We start from the raw sequence: 21,264 nt of genomic DNA, 5'->3' as shown, positions 1-21,264 counted from the left end.
GCCCCAGCTTCCCATCCTCTATCGTACTCAAGTCTGCCATTGACCTATTTGTCTCTAGAACCAGGGACTTGCTCTACTGACCTTGGTTCTTTTGACATCAAGCACAGAGTAGTAGTATCATTCAGTTTTTCTCTATAGAAGAGAGTGGAGTATATCTACGGTTGAGAGGGCAATGAAATGGATCAACAGATTTTAACTGAAGAGTCTGATTGTGTGTTCTAGTTCTCTGACACTTCATTCTATTAAGGATAACCTAAATTGAGGTCATATTCTTAGTCTAGATGCAGTACTCTTGCTGAATTCCATGAGTCAATGATTCAAAAGTTACCTGAAACCACAGGTCCTACACACCCATCCATGCCCACCCTATACCAACTCAGTCAGATTTCAAGGAAATAAGGGGGGTGGGGGGATGAAGTCCTATCCCATTTTTTTTAATTTTTTTTTTAACGTTTATTTATTTTTGAGACAGAGAGAGACACAGCATGAACGGGGAAGGGTCAGAGAGAAAGGGAGACACAGAATCCGAAGCAGGCTCCGGGCTCTGAGCTGTCAGCACAGAGCCCGATGCAGGGCTCGAACTCACAGACTGTGAGATCATGACCCGAGCTGAAGTCAGACGCTCAACTGACTGAGCCACCCTGGCGCCCCCCTATCCCATTTTATATGTGAAGGGAGCATCCACTGACTTCTCTGTTACACTCAGTAACTGTGCAGAAGAGCAGAATCCTCCCTCAATGCAGAAGAAACACCTGTCTAGGCATCTCATGGGCATCTCTGTCACCCAATCCTCCACCTATTCTGTGGATGTCCCAGCACTTTGCCCTTTGAATTCCTATTTCATGATTTTAGCTGACGCAAATGCCACTGAACTTTATCCAAAGACGCACCTAGAAGACATTCTTGACCATTATCGGTATATCCTAAAATACAACGTTCGAAAACCATTCACATGAATGAAATGGGTGTTTGTGAGTCCAGAAGTTATACAGTTTAAGTAAAATTACTCAGATAAATATCATTAAAACCCAGACTTCAGAGCCAAGAGCCAATGACTTTTAAAAGGGTCCATACACATACTTGAAGCAAGACAGTTCACGTTTTTTGGTTTTTGGGTTTTTTTTAAGCCTCAAACAGCAAGCAAAACCTTCCTCTCCACTTTAGTCACACGGGTTTTGAGTGTAAGAAAGGGTCGTTTAGACCTGAACTCCAACACTTAGAGACTTACGTATAGAGGAACGTCGCTGCAGCTCAACTCCATGGCTTCCGCATCTGCAAGGAAAGTAACGAATGACAACCGTTATTACAGACTGCGTAACCAACCAGCAGAATTGTGTGTCCCTCCCTTCAGTTATCCAGTGGGGAGAAGTAACAATAGATGGGAAAACTGCAGAGACAAGACCATGAACCACAGAAAAGAGATTCCATCTGTGTCAAATACGATCCCCCTTTCTTCTGTCACGTTAATTTCCACACCTAAGGGAAACCTATCCACCCCAGGTAATATCCTATTGACTGCTCTAGAGAGAAATATTTCCAAAAGCCAGGAAAGTCAACATAAACGTGCTCAAAGTTTTGCCTTAACTACTTGAATAATAGAGGTCTCTGAGGTTAGAGTTCACGGCGGTCCAAATGAGGCAGGAGACCTCAGGAGCAAGACACTTCTTTGCTGAACATCCAGAGGGCAAAGGTTTCAGTCATGTGACCTCAGGAGGGCGGGTATGTACTCCAGTTGCCAACCTCTCCACCAACTACATGCCTGCCCCTGTAAAACCCACATCCAGAAACCACCTTGAAGCTTAGGAAAAAAAAGCAACCATCATTCAAGACATTCAATGAACACCTACAGTGGGCCAAACAATCCACAAAGATGACCAGGAGGTGGTTCGGCCCTCAAAAAATGCACAGCTCAACAAGAGAGCCCTGAAAACCGGGACAAAGTGAGGAGTGGGCTGGATCAGAACTGTGAATGGGGCAAGACAGAGACCCCACCACCACCCGAGTTCTGCTCACCAGGCCAATCCTGGCTCTGCTTCCCAGGCCACACCAGCTGCAGTACCTCGGCGATGGGTGACAGGGCACATAGCAACCTGAATTGGGACATTTAGTGCAATAACACCCCAAGTATGCACTTGGCGAGAAGGAAAATACAGAAAGTTGGTTTTTTTTGGTAACAACTTTTAACTTCCGGTTTATTAATACTTCATACTCACGCTGCCACTGGCACCCTCCTAGGTCACAAGTTATACTAAGTTATCCTGAGAGAAGACCAAGCTCATTACCAACACACTGTGCCCTGTGCCCGTTTATGTAGACCCACTTAAATGGGCTTATCTATTATCATCAATTCTTAATAAAACTCACCTCATAAATTAGATGAATGGCTTAAGAATTCCAGGAAGGGATCTTCAAATGGAAGACAATACTAACAAGAATATGACAAATCAGTCTCTCATTCCTAAATACGAATTATTCATCAGCCCTACTGGGAAATTAAAATGACTAAGAGCAATGCCTTATAATCTCCATCCCCCCCCCCCGCAAAAAAATCAGCTTTCAGGTATGTATTTAAATTTTGAAAGTACACCCAATAGCATATACCACGATCCCTTACCCTAAAAGTGTAATGTGCTTCAAGGTATCAGCAACTGTTTTTAACCTGTGTTTACAGGCATGCCATAAACCACTGCAATCTTTTAAAAAACTTTCACAAAACTTGATACAATTACAGCCTTTTAAAATTTTTGCTTAATAGCAAGAGTGCATTCTACAGTCAATGTGGTTTCAAAAGGACCGAAATATACAGAAAATAATATAAATGCATTCCTTTATGAACAAAACTTTGAAGACTACTGAGTATTTTAATGAACCTTAGAATACATCATCTGTGTAAGAGGTTTGCCATACACTCGTAGAAGTGCAGATGTTTTCCCTTACTCAGCTTTCTAGATTTTATCTGATAATACATCTACAAGAAACCACTTCTGGGGCACCTGGATGGCTCAGTCAGTTGTGCATCTGAGTCTTGATTTTGGCTCAGGTCATGATGCCAGGGTCTTGAGATCAAGCCCTGCTTCAGGCTCAGTGCTGAGTATGAAGCCTGCTTGGGACTCCCGCTCTCTGCCCCTCTCCCCTGCTTGCAGAAAGGAAGGGAAGGTGGGAAGGAGGGGTACAGAGGGAGAGAGGGAGAGAAACTAAGAAACCACTTGTGAAGAGAATATGGACTTAATCTGAAGAGTGGATTACTTCTTTAATAAAGAGTAATCTCCTAAGGGAAAAGCATTCAACTACAACCACTAGGTAGGGCAGCTGCTTGGATAAGAACCTTAAAAGGCACCGTGAGTGAAATTCATTCCCTGTGTCATCCATGGGCAAAGTACCGTAATGAATTTCAAACACAGTCCAATCTACAATTTCTGTAATGACATTGCTAAGGACCATAAAAATCCATACACCGTATTGAGTCGTATTGGTTATACTGTGGCAAAGTCTTTTAAAACACTGTCCCACTTTATTTAATATGTCCTACACAATTTCCTCTTCCCAAAATAGAAGTGTTCTTGTTTTTCTACAAAAAGTGGCTGTTTATGACATGTCTGTAAAAACATCCATTTTTCCAAATACATATAACCCTTTCCATCAAGAAGGGGTGATATTTCAGTAAGTGAAAATTCTTAAAGGAAATTCAACTGTTAGATAGTATATGCCGTAACATTTTCAAAAAGGGTATTAGTACGTGCTACCACTGTTTTGTCATTTTCTTGCAGTAATTAAAGTTTGCAACTTAAAAGTATAAGAGACTCTTAAAAAATGAGAACAAACTGAGGGCTGATGGGGGTGGGAGGGAGGGGAGGGTGGGTGATGGGTATTGAAGAGGGCATCTTTTGGGACGAGCGCTGGGTGTTGTATGGAAACCAATTTGACAATAAATTTCATATAAAAAAATAATAAAGTTTGCAACTTAATAAAGCCCTCATATCAGCAGGCTTCAAATTCTTGGGGGGAAAAAGCCTTCTAATCTATATAAATCTTTGAAACTGAATGTTTCACAGGTTTTGTATTTTTAAAACACAACAACTTCTAAATTATAGGAGAACCGAATGACATCAGGGAAGATGGGAGTTTGCAGCCACTTTAGTTTTTTAATTTTTATTTGTAGGAGAGAGCGTGTGTATGTGAGAGAGAGAGAAAGCCGGAGAGGAGCACAGAGAAGGGGGACAGGGAGAGAATCCCAAGCAGGCTCCAGAGTCAGTGCAGAGCCCGATGTGGGGCTCAGTCTCACAACTGCAAGACCACAACCTAAACCAGTATCAAGAGTCAGGCGCTTAAGTGACTGAGTCACGCAGGTGCCCCATGCAGCCACTTTTAAAAATTAATAAACTTGTGGGGCGCCTGGGTGGCTCCGTCGGTTAAGCGGCCGACTTCGGCTCAGGTCATGATCTCACAGTCTGTGAGTTCGAGCCCCGCGTCAGGCTCTGTGCTGACAGCTCAGAGCCTGGAGCCTGTTTCGGATTCTGTGTCTTCCTCTCTCTGACCCTCCCCTGTTCATGCTCTGTCTCTCCCTGTCTCAAAAATAAACAAAAACGTTAAAAAAATTAATAAACTTGTATAATTAGTGGATGGGATTAATACATAAAGCCCCGAATTTTTAAGTTTAGCCAGCACTGCACTTGTATTAGAATGTATATATCATAATGAGGTTCTCTTCAGCTGTGACACACATTAAATCCAACTTCAAAGTCAAAGTGCTTTGAACCAGCCATTCAAACAGAAGGGTTAGAGTAGGGGCACCTGGGTGGCTCAGTTGATTAAGTGGCTGACTTCAGCTCAGGTCTTGATCACCCAGTTCGGGGGTTGGAGCCCCATATGGGGCTCTGTGCTGACAGCTCAGAGCCTGGAGCCTGCTTCAGATTCTGTGTCTCCCTCTCTCTCTGCCCCTTCCTCGTTTGTGCTTTGTCTCTGTCTCTGTCTCTCTCTCTCTCTCTCTAATTAAAATAACAAAAAACTTAAAAAATTAAAAAGGGTTATAGAGTATTTTAAACCAAGGTTTTCAAAATAATGACCCATTTGTTTTATTACTTTCGCTGACATATATTGTACATCAATGTTTTTAGTGAGAACAAAAAGGGTTATTAATCGCATTTAATCTTCATAGGTTTTTAAATGTGGAGTAAGTTTGAAAGTATTGCAGTAGTACAATTTATAAATTAAAAAAATAAGGATACGTGCTTTTTTTTTTTTTTTTTTTTTAATTTAGTAAGGGTACATGACATCTTGCGGATCTGTTCCTTCTAGATAAGCCTTTGTCCCCACTTGCCAGGCTGTGGGTACTTTTCCCACAGGGGTCTCAATGCAGCCCTACTAGACTAAGGAATAAGCTGTGGGGGTTCCCGAGCTCCCCCCACCCCCCCTGCTGAGGTTCTAGGTGGCAGGGGCCTGCGAGCTGGACTGCAGGGCAGAGTGCAAGGTCACACCTCTTTAAAGCTAAGAGGGATCCAGGGGCGCCTGGGTGGCTCCGTCGGTTGAGCGTCCGACTTCGGCCCAGGTCATGATCTCTCGGTCAGTGAGTTCAAGCCCTGCTCAGAGCCTGGAGCCTGCTTCAGATTCTGTGTCTCCCTCTCTCTCTCTGCCCCTCCCCCATTCATGCTCTGTCTCTCTGTCAAAAATAAACATTAAAAAAAAAATTTATAAAAGCTAAGAGGGATCCAGCTTCTCTACACCTTTCAGACCATGTGAGGCAGAGTGCAAATGAGGGCTCCCAATCCGCAGTCTAATAGGATGACAGGACAAAGGTCAAGAAACATCAAGGGCTAAATATTCCTTTCTATTTCACCTTCCACGTAAGAACTCGGATTCCATTATTCCCACCCACTCTAGCTTTTGCCATTTTTGAGTACAGAAATGTAACAACCATTGAGAACAGCAATTGTTTTGTTTTTTGGAGACCTCACTTTTCACCGCTTTTAAAAATAAATTAAAACAGGGGCACATGGGTGGCTCAGTCAGTTGAGCGTCCGACTTTGGCTCAGGTCATGATCTCACAGTCCGTGAGTTCAAGCCCCGTGTCGGGCTCTGTGCTGACAGCTCAGAGCCTGGAGCCCGTTTCAGATTCTGTGTCTCCCTCTCTCTCTGCTCCTCCCCTGCTCATGCTCTGTCTCCATCTCTAAAATAAATAAACGTTAAAATAAATAAATAAATAAATAAATAAATAAATAAATAAATAAATAAATAAAAAAAAATAAACTAAAACTAAAGTCCCCACGGTTCTCAGCCTTGGTCCCAAACTTTCTAAAAGCCCCTACCAGAGACAGAATCATTTGAGGTACATGTATTATATACTCAAATACTCGAAGTTCAAACTGATATAGGTATAAAAAACCGTATTCTCATTTGAATTTTTCCAAAACTGATGCTTCATACATAGTCAACAGCAGCAAGGTCTGTGCTCCCTTGCAGAGATGCATGGCTAAATCATATTGTGCCTCCTTTATTATCAAGTTTAATAACAAAACCAGTTTGTATTTGCTAGACAAGTTCTACACACACCAGCTTTTCACCACACAAATATCATGGTCTACGTTTCCTAATTTGAGTTCTCCATTTGGATTTTCAAAAATTCTTAGACTCGAGTACTGTTTTAATATTTTATTTTTCAAAAATGTGTCTTGGGAAATTTAAGGCCAATTTCCAGTCTTTCTTGCAGACACCAGAGAATGATAGGGGGTCTTGGTACACAGCCAATTTTTAAGTTTGCTCCCAAAACAGAGGAAAAAATTCTTATAAAAAGAACATCATGACGCAAAATATTCAATATTTCACACATACTAGAAAGAATGCCTAATGTTTCAGGATCTTCGTTTTGCTAGTTACTTCTAATAAAAATTAGACCGTTTAAAAGGTGAAGAGAATATTCCAACTTAAAAATAAGAGAAAATATAACATTCAACTTTCACAGTAAATAATCATTCTTGACTTTATGAAATTCTGGGTTTCTAAGACTAACTCCATATAAAATCTATGACTTGAACTTTGTGTTTGAACATGCCAAAAACTTTGGCTGGTACACCTCTTACAAAACCTATTAACAAATAATGGTCAAATATTTACTAATACTGTTAGTAACTATACTTGGAAGGCTAATGATGTGGTTAGGCACTGTGCTATGTATTTTACCAACACCTCAGAGAAGCCTCACAGCAGCCATGAGAGGAACCATGGAGGAAGTCTTACTTGCCTGAATCTTCGTTTACAAATCCCTGCAGTTGTAAGGTTACACTGAAGCAAAAGTTACCTAAACCTAAGAATAATTGTTTTAATTTTTTTTTTACTTTTATTTCTTTTTGATAGAGACAGAGCACAAGTGGGGGAGGGGCAGAGAGAGAGAAGGAGGCACAGAATCCGAAGCAGGGTCCAGGATCTGAGCTGTCAGCACAGAACACGAACGCGGGGCTCGAACCCACAAACCGCGAGAGCACGCCCTGAGCTGAAGTCGGACGCTTAACCCACTGAGCCACCCAGGTGCCGCAACCTAAGAATGATTCTTGAATCAACTGACCACCGTGAAGATTAGGAACAACTCCCTCCCAAGTTTATTCTTCAGTTCCCGCCCCCTTACTTAAAAAGGCTAGATTCTGTTCTCCACCCAGTCCCCCTTGTACTTCAGATGTTTTCTAGTTACTTATTTTGGTCTTGAGGTGGTTCCTGGGTGTTATAAATATAAAATACCTATCAAGATAAAATTGGAAATCTTTTTTTTAAGATGAAATTAGGTTACATAAAATCGAGAATAGTGTTTTTCAATATTGGCTAACTTCTCAAATCATGATCCTACTGATCAATGGGAACGTGGCAGAGATCCACTAACAAGTGAAAAAAGAGATCATAAGGAGATAAAGCCTTAAAGATCATAGCAGTATTAAAGGAAGAATTTCTTCTCCTCTTTATCCTATGAGAAAATGGAAGAACTTGTTAACTAATTATAATAAAAATAACCCTCACGATAGCTCTTCGAAAATATAGCATGCTATGCATGTATTTTGTATGAGAGCTTTATTTTTGCATGTTTGTTTCATTGTTTGATGTAAAATGCTAATTAGAATAAAGATGTAAGGTGCATTTAAAGAAAGTGTGAAATGTAATAATTTTCTAAGAAATTACACTCTGAAAGAGACAGAAAGAAAGAAAGAAAGAAAGAAAGAAAGAAAGAAAGAAAGACAAGAAAAGAAAGAAAATAAATGTGATAACATGAATGTCCTGCTCCGCAATTAACAAATTTGGCAGACAAAAACCATAAGCGTCCCCACCATCACTCCCCTCCTCTCTCCCTCTCCCCCCCCCACACACCTCCCCCCACACACTACACTTGATGTCCCTCCTAAGAATAAGAATTAGAGTTGAAAACTGCAAGGCACGGGGCGCCTGGGTGGCTCAGTCAGTTGGTCGTCCGACTTCAACTCAGGTCACGATCTCGCGGTCCCTGAGTTCGAGCCCCACGTCGGGCTCTGGGCTGATGGCTCAGAGCCTGGAGCCTGTTTCAGATTCTGTGTCTCCCTCTCTCTCTGATCCTCCCCCGTTCAGGCCCTGTCTCTGTCTCAAAAATAAATAAACGTTAAAAAAAGAAATTAAAAAAAAAAGAAAACTGCAAGGCACTAGGTCACACTACACATGGTAGAACAGGTATTCGAGCTTCCTGCTTCAAAGCTTGTACTCCTACCCATGATGCTGTGCTGCGTGCTAGCCACAGAAGTCAAATACAAAGTTTTCTAGGGGATACTCCTTTTCATAATAGAACCCCAGGCAAATCTCTTTTCTACCACTGTTTCCTATGAGACCTTGGTCCTCCTTTTAAGGAGATTCCCTGTAGGGAACGTCCCTGATACCTGCTCTCCCCAGGTAAGACGGTATCCATGGTCGCCCTCTGCACTTCACAGGAAGAAAGAGAAGCTCGGCAAAGTTGCACCACTTAGAGATCAAGCAGCCACAAGCGGCCAAGTGGGCGTGTGAATCCAGCCCATCTGACCTATCCAGCCCATGTTCTCCTTAGCCACAGCACAAGGTCCTTGTGTCACATAACTTTGGTCTCAAAGATACCAAGTTGCTTGGCTAACAAGTAGCCAACACCTCCTAAGAGGAGACCCTCAGAAGCAGCCTGTATATGAACTCCACCTCTGCCCTATTCTAACTGTGTGACTTGGGCCTGAAGTTCCCCTCCCTGGAGCAGTCACTCATCCCTGAGTAATAGTGCCTACCTCAGAAGCCTCTTGAGAGGATTGAGACAGCTGACAGTAACAACAGAAAACACTGAGTGCCCATCAAGAGCACTCAAAAGCTAGCTTCATTTATCAAGCTTATATAAAGGGTTTCTTAAGCATTTGAGTATTTTGAAAGACCTCTAAATATCAGACTTAACAAGATGAGTCAGCACTAAGCGGGGCCAGGCTCCTCTGAAATGGGGCCACCCAGCTCAGCCTCACCCCAGCCCAGAGGAATCTCCAAGCATCAAGAATTCTGAATAGTATTATACCAGGCCGGTGTGTGATTTTACACAGCTGAATGAATACTCCCCCCACTACGGTCAGAGAATTCAAAGGGTAGAGCTATTCCTACTGACACAACTCGACAACCATCTCTGTTTTAAACCTTCACTTGGAAATGATGACTCACAGCTCTGTCAACAAACCTAGAAGTGTAGAATTATACCTATATTTCACAACTGTTATGCTAACTGGAGAAGGAGGAAAGAACACATGAACAACTCGGAGGGAAGGCCAAGTCTAAGGAAAAAGCTTCAGTGTGGGCACAGTGAAAATGGGTAAGAAGAGAGCATTTTAGAAATAAGCCTGGGGGCGCCTGGGTGGCTCAGTCGGTTAAGCGTCCGACTTCAGCTCAGGTCATGATCTCGCAGTCCGTGAGTTCGAGCCCCGCATTGGGCTCTGTGCTGACAGCTTGGAGCCTGTTGCGGATTCTGTGTCCCCCTCTCTCTCTGACCCTCCCCTGTTCATGCTCTGTCTCTCTCTGTCTCAAAAATAAATAAATGTTAAAAAAAAATTTAAAAAGAAAGAAAGGAAGGAAGGAAGAAAGAAAGAAGCAAGCCTGTTAAGGAGTACTGATGCATAGGGGCACTTGTACCCCAATGTTCATAGCAGCACTCTCAACAATAGCCAAATTATGGAAAGAGCCTAAATATCCATCAACTGATGGATGGATAAAGAAATTGTGGTTTATATACACAATGGAGTACTACGTGGCCATGAGAAAGAATGAAATATGGCCTTTTGTAGCAACGTGGATGGAACTGGAGAGTGTGATGCTAAGTGAAATAAGCCATACAGAGGAAGACAGATGCCATATGTGTTCACTCGTATGTGGATCCTGAGAAACTTAACAGAAGACCATGGGGGAGGGGAAGAGAAAAAAAAGTCAGAGAGGGAGAGAGCCAAACCATAAGAGACTTAAAAACAGAATAAACTGAGGTTTGATGGGGGTGGAAGGACGGGGAGGATGGGTGATGGGCACTGAGGAGGGCACCGGTTGGGATGAGCCCTGGGTGTTGTGACAAGAAATTTCATATGAAAGAAAGAGTGTAGGCAGAGGTCTGAAGATGAGAAAATACAGTAACTATTCAACAGATCCCATTAATTCAAACCAGTGGGAGTGGTGGCAGTGGGCAGGACGAAGGGGAGTCAGTCTGAAATGGTGCAGCCTGAATGAGAGAATGTTTATGAAGTACACAGAGGGGTGTGAGCTAGCTGCTAACACAATGTTCCATCAAAACTGGCACACTCACTTGTATTTTGCAGGATGTATTTGCATTCCAAGCCTTTTCATATATCAGTTCAACATTGCTTTTCCTATCTCACGTTTGCGATCGATCTGTTTAGTTACGTCCTTCATCATCAGTGCAAAGCTCCATCACTCAGCATCTTGGGCAAGATACAGCCTATCGAAGGCGTCAATGTCCTCATTAGCAGTAGGTCTCTGAGGTCCCTCTATCATGTCCGGAAGTCAATTTACTGTCACCTACTCCGTGCAAAGCACCATGGAGGCTGTCATGAGAAAGATTCACATACATAAAACACCACCCCCATCACTGATGAACTCACAGTTTGGTTCGGGGAATATCTATATCCGTGAAAACCTAAAAGTTTTAAGGAGTAATACACCATCGACCTGACAGAACATGCTAGTGTTAGGCAAGCATCAGTGACAAATGAGTTATAAATGTAATGGGGGGGGGGGGGCATGCAGAAGGACCAGCATGAAAAAAAGGACATGGACTTGTGCTATTTAGGAAAAAGTGAGGAGTCTGACAGGCTGAACTAACAGGTTTGGAAGGAGTAAAGGTCATTGGCCCCTTACTTTTATACATAATCCATCTCGAAAACACACCAAATCTGTGACAGAAGTGAACAACAGACTTTCAGGGGCCAAAAGTCACCCACCAGAGACTTACTAACACCAACGTCATGTCTCCTTTTGGTCAGAATTTAACAAAATATACTCCAGCTTTTCCTGTAATTTGCTTTACTGTTGCTTTTTCTGCATAACAGCTTCCACAAACAAGTTTAGGGAGGACCCAATTGGTACTGATAGTTCTTTACTTGGACAAATGACCTCATTGGATTTATCAGACCCTGGTGTCTTCACCAGCTTCTCATTTCTGTTTTTTATTGTCCACACTTTTTAATGAAGCAAGGAAATACACTTGACCTTGGACACCCTAAGTTTACACTGCTCAGGTCTATTGATAGATGGATGTTTCTTTGATACATATAGTCGGTGCTCTGAATTCATTTTCTCTTACGTTTTTTTTTTTTTTAACATTTTCTTTTCTCCAGCTTACTGCATTATAGAAATACAGTATATAACCACATGATGTCACTTAGGTGGAATCTAAAAAACACAACAACAACAACAAAAAGACTCACAAACACAAGAACAAAAAACTGGTGGTTGTCAGAGGGGTGGAAGGAGAAGCAAAACAGGGGAAGGCGATTATGAGGTACAAGTTTCCAGCTGTAAAACAAATCAAGGAGATGAAAAGTATGCACAAAGAATACAGTCAGTATTATCATATTCACATAGGGTGAATACACTTATCATGGTAAACACTGGGTAATGCTCAGAACTATTGAATCGCTATGTTGTACATCCATAACTAGTTTAACATTCTATGCCAACTCAAAGAAAAATTAAGACATTTTTTAACTGGTAAATAGCTAAATTAGTATACTGAATTCTAGACAATAAAACTAGTGGATCTATGTGTCAAACCTGAAGAAACTCTAGAATGATCATTTAACATTTAGAATTATGACCTTCAACCAAAGATGAAAAGAAATGAGACTTAGCCTTAGAAATAGGACTAGTCTCAAAATGTTTAATTTAGTTCAGCGCATGTACTCACAACTTCCTATATGCTTAGTACTGAGGGGGGAAAAAAGTGTCTCCTTTCAGGTACATATCAATCTATTGGACAAGAAAGGGCTTACAGATGTGAAGTAGGTAAATAACCTATAGAAAAGACAATACCAAGGATATAGAAAGCCCCTAGGCACCAGAATGCCTGCCCCATGGACAGAGGAAGACAGGAAGACCACAAAACCCTTATGGGGTTCTAGCAGTAGAGAGAGGCACAAACACTCCCCTCTGTCAGTAGTTGCGGTATCAACAGGGCTCGCCAAGGAGACAGAGCCTGACCTGAGCCTTTTATATAGTTTGTCAACTAGGGGCACTCCTATCCCAAAAGGCATTTAGAAACAGGGCAGGACAGCTTTTCTGGTTCTCAAATGACCCGGTCGGTAGGATAGGGGAAAAGCAGAATGGGAAAGGAAGCTGCTATAATGCCAGGTCAACCCTGCATATAGAAAGGTCCCACCCCAAATGCCAACACAGATCTCTGTTGAAAATCACCGAGGCGGACAACAGACATGCAACAGGTACACGATGAAATGGAACAACCTTTCAAGCCCAAGAAGGAACAGGCATAACTGCATGAAGTATGAACGGGTTGTTCACGGAGGGACAAACACCTCCAGGACAGAAGGATGGAAACAAGTTCAGGGTCCCCATGATACACCTTAGTAAGTTATGTGAGCTTCACGCCAGCGAGCGGCTTTAATGCACGAGAAGGATGTGACCTGAACTGTGCTTTCAAGAGGCCACTGTGAGAGTAGGTGGAGGAGGGATTCTGCAGTCAGAGCAACAGATCAAACACCATTGCTGTCACTCAGGTGAGAAAGACAGAGAGCCTGAACGAAAAACAGTAGCATAGGGAGGGCAAAGATAAATTTAAGAGATTAAGGGACAAAACGGACAGGCCTTAATTCTAAACCAGACGTAGGGGATAAGGACTAGGAGGATTCTAGGGTGACTCCTTGGTTCTTAGTCTGGGGAGCCAGGTATTTAGTGACACTGACCAAGATAGGGAAAATAAAAGGAGAAGTGGAAGACGTGGAGGGGGAGAAAGGACTACTAGCCATAACGAGTTTGAGATGTGATTACTCATCAAGACAGAGAGGTCTGGGCTTGAAAGATATACTGGTAACACAGTAGTTTGAGTCACTGGGAGTAAATGAGAGGATTAAGGTCATAGATACACAGAAATTCGAAAAGGCTTTGTGTAGAGACTTAGAGAATGTCAAGAAAAAGCAAGGTAGAAGAGCTCACGAAAGACACTAAGAATAGAGAAATAACTAACAAGGCTGGCATTAGCTGAGCACAATTTACTGTCTCAGACAAGGTTCTGAGTGCTGTTTAAATTTACCTACTTCTCAGAGCCACATGGAATACCTCCTGTTTTACATGGAATACCATCCCCATTTTACAGATAAGAAAACTGAGGCACAGAGAGGTTGTGTACCTTGTCCAAGGTCACCCAAGTACTAGGTGGCAGAGCCAAGATTTAAACCCAGGCAGTCTGGTCCCAGATCCCATCCTCCTAACTTCAAGTCTCCACTTCTAGGTCAGAAATTTGAAAGGGGACTAATGTGACAAAATCCAAGAGGGATGGACAAGGCAGCAAATGCTGTGGATAAATGAAGCAAAGCACACTAAAATCAGAGAAGGACCTACTGGATCCCTAACTTAAGAAGTCGCTGACTCTCAGCCATTTCCACGCTGGTGGAAGAATCGGCCTGATAAAAGCCAATGGAGCTGTTACCGGGAGGTAAAAAAGTGAATATGACCACACGAAACAGTAAACGTTCCACAAGTTTACGAAAAGGGAAGAGCTTTGCGGTGAAGTCATAACATAACGTAACATAACATAACATAAAATTTTTTTAAAAACCTCCACTGAGGTTCCTCAGAAAATTAAAAATAGACCTACCCTATGACCCAGCAATAGCACTGCTAGGAATTTACCCAAGGGATACAGGAGTACTGATGCATAGGGGCACTTGTACCCCAATGTTCATAGCAGCACTCTCAACAATAGCCAAATTATGGAAAGAGCCTAAATGTCCATCAACTGATGAATGGATAAAGAAATTGTGGTTTATATACACAATGGAATACTACGTGGCAATGAGAAAGAATGAAATATGGCCTTTTGTAGCAACGTGGATGGAACTGGAGAGTGTGATGCTAAGTGAAATGAGCCATACAGAGAAAGACAGATACCATATGGTTTCACTCTTATGTGGATCCTAAGAAACTTAACAGAAACCCATGGGGGAGGGGAAGGAAAAAAAAAAAAAAAAGAGGTTAGAGTGGGAGAGAGCCAAAGCATAAGAGACTGTTAAAAACTGAGAACAAACTGAGGGTTGATGGGAGGTGGGAGGGAGGAGAGGGTGGGTGATGGGTATTGAGGAGGGCACCTTTTGGGATGAGCACTGGGTGTTGTATGGAAACCAATTTGACAATAAATTTCATATATTAAAAAAAACAAAAACAAAAAACCTCCACTGGGCAAAGGGATCATGAGCTGTCTTAAAGCAGGAACATAGGGAGAACTGGTATTCAAATACTTTCACTGGGCGAAAACAGTCAAAATTATTTTGTTATTCTGATTCAAATCTAGGCATACTCTTGTGCTCTGAAGAAATGTTACCTACATAAGCTAATAATAGTCACAAATTTCTATTACATACCAAACAAGGACTGTGTGCCATCCACCACCTGGGATTCAAGATTAAAACAGAAGCTCTGAGGTGCCTGGTGGCTCAATTGGTTGAGCGTCCGACTTCAGCTCAGGTCATGATCTCGCAGTCCGTGAGTTCGAGCCCCGCGTCAGGCTCTGTGCTGACAGCTCAGAGCCTGGAGCCTGCTTCGATTCTGTGTCTCCCTCTCTCCGCCCCTCCTCCACTTGTGCTGTCACTCTCCCTCTCAAAATAAATATTAAAATTTTTTTTTAAACGTTCTTACAGGATAAGTATTAAAATATTGCAATAACATAAAAAATAGTCAACAATTTAAGTGTTTGTTACTTAATATTCAAGGCAATGTTTTAAATAAAGCATGAGGTCTAAAAATGTACAGAGACAAGTTCAAACACACAAACGGCTCGGCAACGTTCAAAAGCCTAATCGCTCAGCAATAATAAATAATGCTTACAGTTTACAAAGGACTGTAGTCAAGTCAAAGAGAATGAGGACTCAGAAGGGGCCATTGTCTTTGGAAGTTACCAAGTCACTGGTTGGCACTACAAGGGCAGCAGAAAGACTCATAAAGGGGGCTTATGTTTTAGGTCTTCCCCCTGTCCCATTTGGGACCTGTGGGTGCTTGCAGGGATGGGGGAAAGAAACCAGAGTATCAGAAGAGCTGGGAAGAACAGATCCTGGTATCTGGCACCAAGTGGCCAGGGATGTTCAACGTCCTGTAAGAAGGACAATCCTGTATAACTGAAGAATTGTCCCATGTCCTTCTTGGCAATTTGGACAGATTTTTTATTTTGCTCCTAATGGCTTAGGTGTGCCTTTCCCTCAAAGAGGCTAGCCAGCTTCAAAATGTCTCCTGGAAGGACATTCCTCACAAGACAGTTGCTACTTCTAGAAAATAATACCAATTAACGGCATAGTACTATCCCAGGTGTAACTGCCTAGGAAATTAATGAATTTTTTCTATGCCTGCCTTAAAATTCCTAGGTATTTTTGCTTAAATTAGAAATTATCCAACATCTACTTCATTATATATATATATATATATATATATATATATATATATATATTCATTATCAATAAGAATGCTAGGCCTCAACATTTCAAGTTACTGTGGAAAAAAGTTTTAATACCTAATTCTGCATAAATTCTGTTGGGGTGAAAGGTTTTATTTTATGGTGTTTAAGTTCCTTGTTGATAGCCCTCACCAGGAGAAACCAAAGAATAAGGAAGGCTCTGTCTTTCTAGGCAACCTGAACCTGAACTTAAGACTGGATGTGCTCCAAAAAACTGCAACGCCTGTTGTGAGGCAGGTACAACTTGGTTTTTCAGCCTTCACAGTATTTACTCAAGCCCTCAAGAAAGCTCAGAGTCCCCTTCTCAGATGTTTTCTATGGCTCTCACGCAACAATGTGTTGCCTAAAGCAACAGTCAGCCTCATATTTTGAAAAACGCACAAAGTTATTAGGAAATGAATGCTAGCTACACTTTGCGAAATCTGAGGCAGTAAATACCAAATCAAGGCAAATCTTCACCAGCCATGAACTGAACTACCCTCTATCTGTTCTGGACAACAAATGCAGTCTAAAAAGCCAGTATGAACAACAACAAAACAGGCAGGTGTGTACAGACCTGCTGTGGTCTGAGTGTTTGTGTCCCCCACTAACATTCAGGTTGAAGTCCTAACCCCCAAGGTAATGGTATGAGTAGGCGGGGCCTGTAGGAGGTGCTCAGGTTAGGAGGGTGGAGCCTCCCTAATGGCACTGGCCTTAAGAAAAAAAAAAAAAGAAAGAAAAGAAAACCACAGAACTCCCTAAGCCCCTTCTGCCATGTGAGAATGCAATGATAAGCCTCTAACCCAGAAGAGGGCCCTCACTCAGAACAGGCTAGCACCCCGAACTTGGACTTCCAGGCTCCAGAGATGTAAGAAATAAATTCTTGTTTCTAAGCCACCCGGTCTTTAGCATTGTGTTACAGCAGCCTGAAGAGACAAAGACAATGCCAAATATATGGTCAGTGCTTCATCAGTACTTCTCACATGAGGACTTCTCATCAACAGGGCTCAAGTTCATCTCAGCCCTGTTCCAACATACACACAGGTGCACACACAAACACATAACGAACTCTCTTCTCGTCTGCTTCTTCGTGTTCCTATTCTCCTCTAGATTCAAGGTCACTAAATGAGTAATGTAATCCAGGTTCATAGGGTAATAGACAGTGAGGAGTATAAAGTCTCCATCTTTCCCACCAGCAGGCCATACCTTGATCCAAAACACTAACTGAGGGGGAAAAAGTAAGGTAGCAGGACACACAGCTTGGGGCAAAAATAGGCCTATTAGCCAAATTAGAGGAAGTACGCAGTTCCCAGCCCGAGTATACACACATACCTAAATGCATCACAGACTTGTCTAAGTGTGTAACCTATAAATTTAGACTTATGGGAGGAAACGTCATTTTGGTTAAGTTCCCACAGCATTTAGTAGAACACAGACACTATACAAAATACCCCAGGTATAAAATGCACCTAGTAAGCGAGTTATGATTGACAGTGTAACTGACAATTCCAGACTACATTCATTGTCCACCTCAGTCGTGAGCTCGCACCAAGGTATGCTCTCCTGTTTCCACTTCCTCTGACTGTATTAGCTGTTTACAACTTTAGCAGTTCTTTCCATTTTTCTCCATCCATAGGAGGCTACTCTGAGCAGAAGCTATCATTCCCTATTTTGAAATCAATACCTTTCACCAACTAGTCATAGATTAGGCCGTTAGAATGCTTTCTTTCTGGCTCTGCACATATTCCCTTGTCCATCTCTGCTCCTGTGATCTGGGTCCCATTAATCCCAACGAGCTGAGTCCCGTGCCACCCAGAGTAGTTCTCCCTTTACTGCTGTGTTGCTATTTCTGTGTCCCCCTCCCTTCTGCCCTGTGATCAGCACAATTCTAATGTGAATACACCAGGGTCCCTACCCCAGGGAACTCCTAGTTTACTGGAGAAAGCACACAAGTAAACAGCTAATACCATGTATTACAATGTAATGTTACCATGTAACATTAGAGTAAACAGAAGTGCTGGGTGCTGGGAGAGAACATAGGAAAGGTATTAATCCTGAATGAGCAGCATGTGCTCCTTAGAAGTTGACAAATACTTGGTAAATATTTTTAAACACAGACCTCCTTTCTGCCTATATGATGGATTAAATAACCTGAGGACCCTATTGCTTAAAACATTCACTAGACTATTTTTAAGAGCTACTTCAAGTGTGTAGTTCAACTCTCAGTAAAGGAGATCTCCTCAGTCCTAAAATTATGACTCGTCAAAAAAAAAAAAAAAAAATGTTGTAATGACCTATTGAGAATATTTGCCCTGAGAAGGTTTGCCGGTCTCAGCCAAGATGACTGGATTTTAACTGCCAGGGACGTCAAGAGACAAAGTTATGTATCCCTGTGTGGTTGAGTATCCTAACTGAAACTTCGGCATCCGCCAGTACAGCAAAGGGCTACGCTTTTACTCAGTCCAATAAAAAATTATGACCAGCAGCAAAAGAAAGAGAAGAAATTGTTCTGTTTCAGCCTAAGCCTTAACTTGGCTTAGGGGAGGGGGGGGGGGGAGGTGGAATAAAGTTGTCTGTAAATCTTCAACTACAAAATTTACGTACAAAATTTACATACAAGATACATTTATGGTTATGCATGCATTCAGGGTTAACTTAGAATTCCAGGACTCCCCCAGTTCAAGGGTCATTGGTCATAGGCTCACAATGCAAACTTTTGAGACACTTGACAAGACTACTGAATATGAGAAAGACAGGAGAACAGAAAATTAGACTTTCTGAAGCTCAAGCAATAGACTAACCAAACATTCTGCAATCTAAGTATGTTTCAATAAAGATGCTAAAAAAATAACTGAAAACTTAGGATGAGAATACGATCTGCCCCCAGCTCACTTAACAAAAACTAGGCTGACTTGACTAACAAGCAAACAGAATTTCAGAAAGTAACAGGTAGAGTGTTTGAAAATTCACTGGATAGGTTAAGTAGCAAAAATGGAAAGTCAAGAGATCATCAGTGAATTAGAACTTTGATATTAAGAATTTACCCAGAATACAGCACAGAGTTAGAATAGGTGAAAGATACGAAAGATGTTAAGATACATGAAATATGGAATGAGAAGGTCCAGGATCTTTTTTATAGGAGGCCCACACTGAGAAAGAAGAGATAATAGAGGACAAACAGTATTTTAAGAGACTTTTGGAGAATTTCCATCAGTTGATAAATTCTCAGATTTTGAAAATAAATGGAGTCCCAACAATTCTACATCTAGATATACCAAAGCACAGAGTATCTTAAAAAGGTACTTTACCAAGTCATGTCTATTGTGTGGTTTCATTTTATTCATGAAAACTATATATTTTGCATTATGACGGAGAAAAATGTAAAAATAGTCAACTGTTTATATTGGTTATAACATGGGATTGCAGAGAGTGATAAAAAAAAGTCTTCAAGTTTTTAAAAATACCCCTCTGACTTATAATAAAATTTACAAATAAGACACATTTTGAAAGTGTTTACGTTTTTAAATTTTAAGTGGTATTTAATTTAAATGTATATTTAACCTGAACTTATATTTAACAGTTAAAGTTTTAGGTTTTAATTTTTTTTAATCTTAAAAACAAATTCAACCACAAAAGGAAAATCAATAACATATCTTGGTTCTACACTTTTTAAAATTTTTTTTAGTTTTGTTTTTTTTTTTAATTTACATTTGAGAGAGCGCGCGCGCGTGCGCGCTTGAGCAGGGGGAGGGGCAGAGAGATGGAGACGGAATCTGAGGCAGGCTCCAGGCTCCCAGCTGTCAGCACAGTGCCGGATGTGGGGCAGGAACCCACCAGTGGCAGGACGAGGACCAGAGCCAAAGTCAGACGCTCAACCGACTGAGTCACCCAGGCGCCCCTGGCTCTACGCTTTTAAAAGCTGCTTGCTTCAAGGTCTCAGTTTATTTATCTGTAAAAAATGGGATGGTAGTATCTACTTTGCAGAGCTGTGTAGAAGATCAGATCAGTTAGTCTAAGTGAATCTCCTCCTTGGTGATACTTTGAATTCCTTATTTTAAAGCAAATATGCCTTGCCCCAAATTTTACCCATTTGTCCTACAATGATCTCTGAAACTATACAGAACTGGGGCCACCCCCTTTATTTCACAATGTCTGAAGACTATTTATCAACATTTCTCCACTCCTGCAGGTCTTCCCTAGAGGAAAATTGTTCCTGCCCTGTTTTTCCTCCTATCACTGTTTCAAGAACTTCTCAGTATACCAGGACCTAACTAGTCGACCTTTCCTAATGGTACCAATTGTGTTAAAAACAGTAACACCACTCAGGTTTATAATCCCAGATGGTTTCTGACCGCTCTTCCTTCCTCATTCCCCCCACTCATTCATTCACGAAATAGTCACTGTTTGGAGTCCGTCTCTCCCATCTCTTCATCCAGCATCCCATTCCTTTCACCTCCCCCTGCCAGGATATCCCAAATAGTCTGCTGAGTGGTCACCAGCGGTATGCCCTTCCCACTTCTAACCTATCTTGGATATCAATGCCAAGTTAAATAGTCACAATTATTTCCATCATTTTACTCCCCTGCTCAAGAACAAACCTTACCCTCTGGTGCCTGTCAGATCAAATGCCAGCTCTGCAACGAGCATCCAAAGCCTTCCACCTTATTGTTCATCCTACCTATAACCCATCGCTCACCACTTCAACAAAGAAATCCCACTTGGACCCAGATTGGCTTCCCCGTGGATCAGACACCCAGGCTCTACAAAGCTGGCCCATCCCAAACCTTTTACCTCCGTGATTCACACGCTGAACACTCTAACACTGTGGCATGGGACACTAGGGTTTGAATCTTGGCTCAAACACCCACTAGCTCTGTGACCTTGGGCTACTTACCTGTCTCACAATACCTGCTGTGAGGATCAGATGGAATCCAGTAGGCAAAATACTTAGAATAGAATAGTACTGACACCCAGGATCAAATTCCAGAGTCCCTCCCTCCTGCCATTTTCCCAATGACCTCCCCTAGATCTTTTATTTATTCAATGATCTAACAATTGTATCTTAGTACTTTTTGCTCATGTCGAGGGTTTATCTTACCTTCCAGCTGAAC

The 21,264-nt window shown here is 41.8% G+C and overlaps 1 protein-coding gene across 1 annotated transcript in view; it reads right to left on the bottom strand.

Moving 5' to 3' along the window:
* Nucleotides 1-21,264, bottom strand: part of ARHGEF28 (Rho guanine nucleotide exchange factor 28) — a 304,554-nt gene that overhangs the window by 244,179 nt on the left and 39,111 nt on the right. The window contains exon 2 of the mRNA XM_027040097.2: nucleotides 1,229-1,272. Coding sequence (XP_026895898.1) covers nucleotides 1,229-1,261 — 33 coding nt within the window. The 5' untranslated portion in view covers nucleotides 1,262-1,272. The remainder of the gene's footprint in view (nucleotides 1-1,228; nucleotides 1,273-21,264) is intronic.

Source organism: Acinonyx jubatus, chromosome A1 (assembly GCF_027475565.1).
Source record: "Acinonyx jubatus isolate Ajub_Pintada_27869175 chromosome A1, VMU_Ajub_asm_v1.0, whole genome shotgun sequence".
NCBI classification, from domain to species: Eukaryota; Metazoa; Chordata; class Mammalia; order Carnivora; family Felidae; genus Acinonyx; species Acinonyx jubatus.
Note: the sequence above shows the minus strand (reverse complement) of the source record. Positions and strands in the feature narration are given on the sequence as shown.